This window comes from Oncorhynchus nerka, unplaced genomic scaffold (genome assembly GCF_034236695.1).
Source record: "Oncorhynchus nerka isolate Pitt River unplaced genomic scaffold, Oner_Uvic_2.0 unplaced_scaffold_1985, whole genome shotgun sequence".
NCBI lineage: Eukaryota > Metazoa > Chordata > Actinopteri > Salmoniformes > Salmonidae > Oncorhynchus > Oncorhynchus nerka.
In genome coordinates, this window is record NW_027039342.1 from 48,695 (window position 1) to 57,909 (window position 9,215).

The 9,215-nt window shown below is 49.3% G+C and overlaps 1 protein-coding gene across 1 annotated transcript in view; it reads right to left on the reverse strand.

Annotated features, from left to right (window-relative positions):
- The window catches only part of LOC135567501 (methionine synthase-like), a gene marked incomplete at both ends in the record, with an annotated part of 55,328 nt that extends 46,172 nt beyond the window's left edge, over positions 1–9,156 (reverse strand). The window contains 6 exons of the mRNA XM_065014866.1: positions 1,979–2,119; positions 4,362–4,478; positions 4,741–4,844; positions 5,246–5,420; positions 8,223–8,828; positions 8,884–9,156. Of these exons, the coding sequence (XP_064870938.1) occupies positions 1,979–2,119; positions 4,362–4,478; positions 4,741–4,844; positions 5,246–5,420; positions 8,223–8,828; positions 8,884–9,156 (1,416 nt within the window). The remainder of the gene's footprint in view (positions 1–1,978; positions 2,120–4,361; positions 4,479–4,740; positions 4,845–5,245; positions 5,421–8,222; positions 8,829–8,883) is intronic.
- Between the last annotated feature and the right edge of the window lie 59 nt (positions 9,157–9,215).

Consider the following 9,215-nt stretch of genomic DNA (forward strand, 5'->3'; position numbering starts at 1 on the left):
CAATCTCTGTCAGGTTGGATGGGGAGCATTGCTTCACAGCTATTTTCAGGTCTCTCCAGAGATGTTCGATCGGGTTCAAGTCCGGGCTCTGGCCACTCCTGCGTTGTCTTAGCTGTGTGCTTAGGGTCGTTGTCCTGTTGGAAGGTGAACCTTCACCCCAGTCTGAGGTTCTGAGTGCTCTGGAGCAGGTTTTCATTAAGGATCTCTCTGTACTTTGCTCCGTTCATCTTTGCCTCGATCCTGACTAGTCTCCCAGTCCCTGCTGCTGAAAACGTCCCTCACAGCATGATGCTGCCACCTCCATGCTTCACCGTAGGGATGGTGCCAGGTTTCCTCCAGATGTGATGCTTGGCATTCAGGCCAAAGAGTTCAATCTTGGTTTCATCAGACCAGAGAATCTTGTTTCTCATGGTCTGAGACTCTTTTAGGTGCTTTTTAGAAAACTCCAAGTAGACTGTCATGTGCCTTTTACTGAGGAGTGGCTTCCGTCTGGCCACTCTACCATAAAGGCCTGATTGGTGGAGTGCTACAGGGATGGTTGTCCTTCTGGAAAGTTCTCCAATCTCCACAGAGGAACTCTGGAGCTCTGTCGGTTTCTTGGTCCCTCGCTGACCAAGGCCCTTCTCCCGATTGCTCAGTTTGGCCGGGCGGCCAAGTTGTTTCAAACCGCTTCCTTTTAAGAATGATGACGCCCCTGTTCTTGGGGACCTTCTTCTTGTCTCGGAGCTCAACTGACAATTCCTTCGACCTCATGGCTTGTGTTTTTGCTCTGACATTCACTGTCAACTGTGGGACGTTTTATAGACAGGTGTGTGCCTTTCCAAATCATGTCCAATCAATTGAATTTACCACAGGTGGACTCCAATCAAGTTGTAGAAACGTCTCAAGGATGATCAATGGAAACAGGATGCAGCTGAGATCAATTTGGAGTCTCATAGCAAAGGGTCTGAATACTAATGTCAATAAGGTATTGCTGTTTAACAAATTTGCCAACATTTCAACAAAAACAAGAAATGTTTTTACTTTTTCATTATGGGATATTCTTTATAGATTGCGGAGGGGAAAAACAAATGTCATCCATTTTAGAATAAGGCTGTAACGTAACAAAATGTGGGAAAAGTCCAGGGGTCTGAATACTTTCCCGAAGGCTGTGTACCGGTGTATACAAGCACAGTAAGATATACTAGGATATGTACTGTATATGTACTGTAGTGTGTAAACCATATACCTGTACAGTAAGTTATACTAGGATATGTACTGTATATGTACTGTAGTGTGTAAACCATATATCTGTGTGTACAAGCACAGTAAGTTATACTAGGATATGTACTGTATATGTACTGTAGTGTGTAAACCATATACCTGTGTGTACAAGTACAGTAAGTTATACTAGGATATGTACTGTATATGTACTGTAGTGTGTCAACCATATACCTGTGTGTACAAGTACAGTAAGTTATACTAGGATATGTACTGTAGTGTGTAAACCATATACCTGTGTATACAAGCACAGTAAGTTATACTAGGATATGTACTGTATATGTACTGTAGTGTGTAAACCATATACCTGTACAGTAAGTTATACTAGGATATGTACTGTAGTGTGTAAACCATATACTTGTGTGTACAAGCACAGTAAGTTATACTAGGATATGTACTGTATATGTACTGTAGTGTGTCAACCATATACCTGTGTGTACAAGTACAGTAAGTTATACTAGGATATGTACTGTATATGTACTGTAGTGTGTAAACCATATACCTGTGTGTACAAGTACAGTAAGTTATACTAGGATATGTACTGTATATGTACTGTAGTGTGTAAACCATATACCTGTGTGTACAAGTACAGTACGTTATACTAGGATATGTACTGTATATGTACTGTAGTGTGTAAACCATATACCTGTGTGTACAAGTACAGTAAGATATACTAGGATATGTACTGTATATGTACTGTAGTGTGTCAACCATATACCTGTGCGTACAGCAGTAGTTTCTCTGTGGCCTCCGGGTCTTTGTTCCAGATAAGGTTCTCACACATGAGCAGGAGCTCCTTGTCGATATCATCATAGACAGGCAGGCTGCCAGCGTTCACTATGCCCATGTCCATACCGTCCTATAGGAGACAGCACGACAACAGGGTTACTCATGCAGGGATAACGTAGTAGGGCCGCTAGCTGGCTAGATAGCCACTGGCTAACGTAGTAGGGCCGCTAGCTGGCTAGATAGCCACTGGCTAACGTAGTAGGGCCGCTAGCTGGCTAGATAGCCACTGGCTAACGTAGTAGGGCCGCTAGCTAGCTAGATGTCGATAGCCACTGGCTAACGTAGTAGGGCCGCTAGCTAGCTAGATGTCGATAGCCACTGGCTAACGTAGTAGGGCCGCTAGCTGGCTAGATGTCGATAGCCACTGGCTAACGTAGTAGGGCCGCTAGCTGGCTAGATGTCGATAGCCACTGGCTAACGTAGTAGGGCCGCTAGCTAGCTAGATGTCGATAGCCACTGGCTAACGTAGTAAGGCCGCTAGCTGGCTAGATGTCGATAGCCACTGGCTAACGTAGTAAGGCCGCTAGCTGGCTAGATGCGATAGCCACTGGCTAACGTAGTAAGGCCGCTAGCTGGCTAGATGTCGTGTACTGGCTAACGTAGTAGCCGCTAGCTGGCTAGATGTCAATAGCCACTGGCTAACGTAGTAGGGCCGCTAGCTGGCTAGATGTCGATAGCCACTGGCTAACGTAGTAGGGCCGCTAGCTGGCTAGATGTCGATAGCCACTGGCTAACGTATTGGAGCCGCTAGCTGGCTAGATGTCAATAGCCACTGGCTAACGTAGTAGGGCCGCTAGCTGGCTAGATGTCGATAGCCACTGGCTAACGTAGTAGGGCCGCTAGCTGGCTAATGTCGATAGCCACTGAGTAACGTAGTAGCCGCTAGCTGGCGAGATGTCGATAGCCACTGGCTAAGGCCGCTAGCTGGTATGGGCCACTGGCTAGCTGGCTAGATGTCGATAGCCACTGGCTAACGTAGTAGGGCCGCTAGCTGGCTAGATGCCACTGGCCAACGAGTAGCCAGCTGGCTAGGACGTGGTATAACGTAGTAGAGCCACTAGCTAGCTAGATGTCGATAGCCACTGGCTAACATAGTAGGGCCGCTAGCTGGCTAGATGTCGATAGCCACTGGCTAACGTAGTAGGGCCGCTAGCTACGTTCAACCTACCTTGACGGCTCAGTTTAGGAAGGCTCAACTTACCTTGATAGCGTGGTAGAGGAAGGCTCCACCTACCTTGATAGCATGGTAAAGGAAGGCTCCACCTACCTTGATAGCGTGGTAGAGGAAGGCTCCACCTACCTTGATGGCGTGGTAGAGGAAGGCGCGGTAGAGGAAGGCTCCACCTACCTTGATAGCGAGGTAGAGGAAGGCGCGGTAGAGGAAGGCTCCACCTACCTTGATAGCGAGGTAGAGGAAGGCTCCACCTACCTTGATAGCGTGGTAGAGGAAGGCGCGGTAGAGGAAGGCTCCACCTACCTTGGATAGCGAGGTAGAGGAAGGCTCCACCTACCTTGATAGCGTGGTAGAGGAAGGCGCGGTAGAGGAAGGCTCCACCTACCTTGATAGCGTGGTAGAGGAAGGCTCCACCTACCTTGATAGCGTGGTAGAGGAAGGCTCCACCTACCTTGATAGCGTGGTAGAGGAAGGCTCCACCTACCTTGATAGCGAGGTAGAGGAAGGCTCCACCTACCTTGATAGCGTGGTAGAGGAAGGCTCCACCTAACTTGATAGCGTGGTAGAGGAAGGCTCCACCTACCTTGATAGCGTGGTAGAGGAAGGCTCCACCTACCTTGATAGCGTGGTAGAGGAAGGCGCGGTAGAGGAAGGCTCCACCTACCTTGATGGCGTGGTAGAGGAAGGCTCCACCTACCTTGATAGCGTGGTAGAGGAAGGCGCGGTAGAGGAAGGCTCCACCTACCTTGATAGCGAGGTAGAGGAAGGCTCCACCTACCTTGATAGCGAGGTAGAGGAAGGCTCCACCTACCTTGATGGCGAGGTAGAGGAAGGCTCCACCTACCTTGATAGCGTGGTAGAGGAAGGCTCCACCTACCTTGATAGCGTGGTAGAGGAAGGCTCCACCTACCTTGATAGCGTGGTAGAGGAAGGCTCCACCTACCTTGATGGCGTGGTAGAGGAAGGCGCGGTAGAGGAAGGCTCCACCTACCTTGATAGCGAGGTAGAGGAAGGCTCCACCTACCTTGATAGCGTGGTAGAGGAAGGCGCGGTAGAGGAAGGCTCCACCTACCTTGATAGCGAGGTAGAGGAAGGCTCCACCTACCTTGATAGCGTGGTAGAGGAAGGCTCCACCTACCTTGATAGCGTGGTAGAGGAAGGCTCCATGCATGGCCTCTCTGATGACCTCCATGCCTCTGAAGGAGAAGGACAGGTTGGACAGGCCTCCACTGATCCTGGCCCCAGGCAACAACTCCTGTAGAGAATATATATATATATATATTATATACTGTTATAAGGTCAGGTTGATCCTGACCCCAGGTAACGACTCCTCTAGAGAATATATATATATATATATACTGTAGTATATACTGTTAAAAGGTCAAGTTGATCCTGACCCCAGGTAACGACTCCTCTAGAGAATATATATATATAGTATATACTGTTAAAAGGTCAAGTTGATCCTGACCCCAGGTAACGACTCCTACAGGAAACACAGTGTGGGTCATTAACAGTACAGCCTGGAAGCCCACACTGCCATGTGGGTTGTTTGAAATCCCCCTGAGGTGAGATAATCTCCTTTTCCAGAAAACCGGGACAGCTGGGTGCTGTGACATCACCACTGGTGTGGATACAGAAAGACGACACAGTCCCAGAAATCCCCCGGAGCGTGACAACAGGAAGCAGTGTTGTGACAACGGAAAGCAGTGTTAGTGACAACAGGAAGCAGTGTTAGTGACAACAGGAAGCAGTGTTAGTGACAACAGGAAGCAGTGTTAGGAGACAACAGGAAGCAGTGTTAGTGACCACGTTTAGCAGAAAGACGACAGTCCCAGAGAAATCCCCCGGAGCGTGACAACAGGAAGCAGTGTTAGTGACAACAGGAAGCAGTGTTGTGACAACAGGAAGCAGTGTTAGTGACAACAGGAAGCAGTGTTAGTGACAACAGGAAGCAGTGTTGTGACAACAGGAAGCAGCGTTAGTGACCGCGTTTACAGAAACACGACACGGGTCTCAACTGACCTTTAATGAGCCTGGTGGCTCTGATGAAGTTGATGGCGTACTCGCTGTGTTCCTCCATGCCCGTGCCGATGGTCAGGATGTTGGGGTCAAAGATGATGTCGTTGGGGTCAAAGCCTACTTGAGTTACAGAGGCGATAGGCTCTGCTGGATGTCGACCTTGCGCTCTGTCGGTAGCCTGTGGAAACCAGAAGACAGATGTTTCAAGGCGCGCGCTCTGTCTCGGTAGCCTGTAGAAACCAGAGAAAACAGATGTTTAAGGCCGCGCTCTGTGTCGGTAGCCTGTAGGAAACCAGAGAAAACAGATGTTTCGAAGGCCTCGCTCTGTCTCGGTAGCCTGTAGGAAACCAGAGAAGAGCTGTTTCAAGGCTCTGTGTCAGTAGCCTGTAGGAAACCAGAGAAGACAGATGTTTAAAGGCCTCGCTCTGTCTCGGTAGCCTGTAGGAAACCAGAGAAGACAGATGTTTCAAGGCCGCGCTCTGTGGGTAGCCTGTAGGAAACCAGAGAAGAGCTGTTTCAAGGCGCTCTGTCGGTAGCCTGTAGGAAACCAGAGAAGAGCTGTTTCAAGACGCGCTCTGTCTCGGTAGCCTGTAGGAAACCAGAGAAAACAGATGTTTCAAGGCCGCGCTCTGTCTCTCGGTAGCCTGTAGGAAACCAGAGAAGACAGATGTTTCAAGGCCTCGCTCTGTCTCCGTAGCCTGTAGGAAACCAGAGAAGACAGATGTTTCAAGCTCTGTGTCGGTAGCCTGGAAACCAGAGAAAACAGCTGTTTCAAGACGCGCTCTGTCTCCGTAGCCTGTAGGAAACCAGAGAAGACAGATGTTTCAAGGCCGCGCTCTGTCTCGGTAGCCTGTAGGAAACCAGAGAAGACAGAGATGTTTCGTTAAGGCCTCGCTTCTGTCTCCGTAGCCTGTAGGAAACCAGAGAAGACAGATGTTTCAAGGCCTGTGTCGGTAGCCTGTAGAACCAGAGAAAACAGCTGTTTCAAGGCCTCGCTCTGTCTCCGTAGCCTGTAGGAAACCAGAGAAAACAGATGTTTCAAGGCTCTAGGAATGTAACAACAAAAGTATGTGAACCCTTGGAATTACCGGATTTCTGCATAAATTGGGTCATAAAATTTGATCTGATCTTCATCTAAGTCACAACAACAGACAAACACAGTCTGCTTTAAAACTCATAACACAAAACAATTATACGCCTTTCATGTCTTTATTGAACACACTGTAAACATTCACAGTGCAGGGTGGGAAAAGTAGGTGAACCCTTGGATTGACAACTGGTTGACCCTCCTTTGGCAGCAATAAACTCAACCAGTAGGTGAACCCTGGATTTGCATTAACTGTTGACCTCCTTTGGCAGCAATAAACCTTTCAACCAGTAGGTGAACCCTTGATTTAATAACTGGTTGACCCTCCTTGGCAGCAATAAACTCAACCAGTAGGTGAACCCTTGATTTTAATAACTGGCTGGACCTCTCGCAGCAAATGACCTCAACCAAACGTTTTCTGTAGTTGTGGATCAGACCGGCACAACGGTCAGGAGGAATTTTGGACCATTCCTCTTTACAAAACTGTTTCAGGTCTGCAATATTCTTGGGATGTCTGGTGTGAACTGCTCTCTTGAGGTCATGCCACAGCATCTCAATCAGGTTGAGGTCAGGACTCTGACTGGGCCACTCTGGTTGAGGTCAGGACTCTGACTGGGCCACTCCAGGAGGTCAGGACTCTGACTGGGCCACTCCAGGAGGTCAGGACTCTGACTGGGCCACTCCAGGAGGTCAGGACTTTGACTGGGCCACTCCAGGAGGTCAGGACTCTGACTGGGCCACTCCAGAAGGCGTGTTTTTCTTCTGTTGAAGCCATTCTGTTTTGGGTTCGTTGTCCTGTTGCATCACCCAACTTCTGTTGAGCTTCAATTGGCGGATAGATAGCCTTACATTCTCCTGCAAAATATCTTGATAAACTTGGGAATTCATTTCTCCGTCGATGATAGCAAGCTGTCCAGGCCCTGAGGCAGTAAATCAGCCCCAAACCATGATGCTCCCTCCACCAGACTTTACAGTTGGGATGAGGTTTTGATGTTGGTGTCCTGTGCCTTTTTTTCTCCACACATAGTGTTGTGTGTTCCTTCCAAACAACTCATCTGTAGTTCCATCTGTCCACAGAATATCTTGCCAGTAGCGCTGTGGAACATCCAGGTGCTCTTTACAAACTTCAGACGTGCAGCAATGTTTTTTTTAACAGCAGTGGTTTCTTCTGTGGTGTCCTCCCATGAACACCATTCTTGTTTAGTGTTTTACGTATCGTAGACTCGTCAACAGAGATGTTAGCATGTTCCAGAGATATCTGTAAGTCTTTAGCTGACACTCTAGGATTCTTCTTAACCTCATTGAGCATTCTGCGCTGTGCTCTTGCAGTCATCTTTGCAGGACGGCCACTCCTAGGGGAGTAGCAACAGTGCTGAACTTTCTCCATTTATAGACTATTTGTCTTACCGTGGACTGATGAACATCAAGGCTTTTAGAGATACTTTTGTAACCCTTTCCAGCTTTATGCAAGTCAACAATTAATCTTCAGTCTTCTGAGATCTCTTTTGTTCGAGGCATGGGTCACATCAGGCAATGCTTCTTGTGAACAGCAAACTAAAATTTTGTGAGTGTTTTTTATACTTCTAGGCAGCTCTAACCAACATCTCCAATCTCGTCTTATTGATTGGGCTCCAGGTTAGCTGACTCCTGACTCCAATTAGCTTTAGAGAGGTCATTAGGCTTGGGGGTTCACATACTTTTCCCAACCTACACTGTGGATGTTTAAATGTTGTATTCAATATAGACAAGAAAAATGCAATAATTAGTGTGTTATTAGTTTAAGCAGACTGTGTTTCTCTTTTGTTGTGACTTAGATGAAGATCAGATCAAAATGGATGACCAATTTACAATAAATCCAGGTAATTCTCGAAGGGTTCACATACTCTTTCTCACCTGACCCTTCTCGTCGAAGGCCATAACCACCACGGCAGCCGCGTAGCGTCTGAGTCTCACCTGACCCTCCTCGTCGAAGGCCATAACCCCCACGGCAGCCCCGTAGCGCCTGAGTCTCACCTGACCCTCCTCGTCGAAGGCCATAACCACCACGGCAGCCCCGTAGCGTCTGAGTCTCACCTGACCCTCCTCGTCGAAGGCCATAACCACCACGGCAGCCCCGTAGCGTCTGAGTCTCACCTGACCCTCCTCGTCGAAGGCCATAACCACCACGGCAGCCCCGTAGCGCCTGAGTCTCACCTGACCCTCCTCGTCGAAGGCCATAACCACCACGGCAGCCCCGTAGCGTCTGAGTCTCACCTGACCTTCCTCGTCGAAGGCCATAACCACCACGGCAGCCCCGTAGCGTCTGAGTCTCACCTGACCCTCCTCGTCGAAGGCCATAACCACCACGGCAGCCCCGTAGCGTCTGAGTCTCACCTGACCCTCCTCGTCGAAGGCCATAACCACCACGGCAGCCCCGTAGCGCCTGAGTCTCACCTGACCCTCCTCGTCGAAGGCCATAACCACCACGGCAGCCCCGTAGCGTCTGAGTCTCACCTGACCCTCCTCGTCGAAGGCCATAACCACCACGGCAGCCCCGTAGCGTCTGAGTCTCCACCTGACCCTCCTCGTCGAAGGCCATAACCACCACGGCAGCCCCGTAGCGTCTGAGTCTCACCTGACCCTCCTCGTCGAAGGCCATAACCACCACGGCAGCCCCGTAGCGTCTGAGTCTCACCTGACCCTCCTCGTCGAAGGCCATAACCACCACGGCAGCCCCGTAGCGTCTGACAGTCGTAGCTCTCTGGAGAAACTCCTCTTCTCCTTCCTTCAGACTGATGCTGTTCACGATACACTTCCCCTGACAACACTTCAGCCCCGCCTTGATCACCTCGAAGTTTGACGAGTCGATACACAGAGGTACCTAGGAGAGGAGAGAGAGAGAGAGAG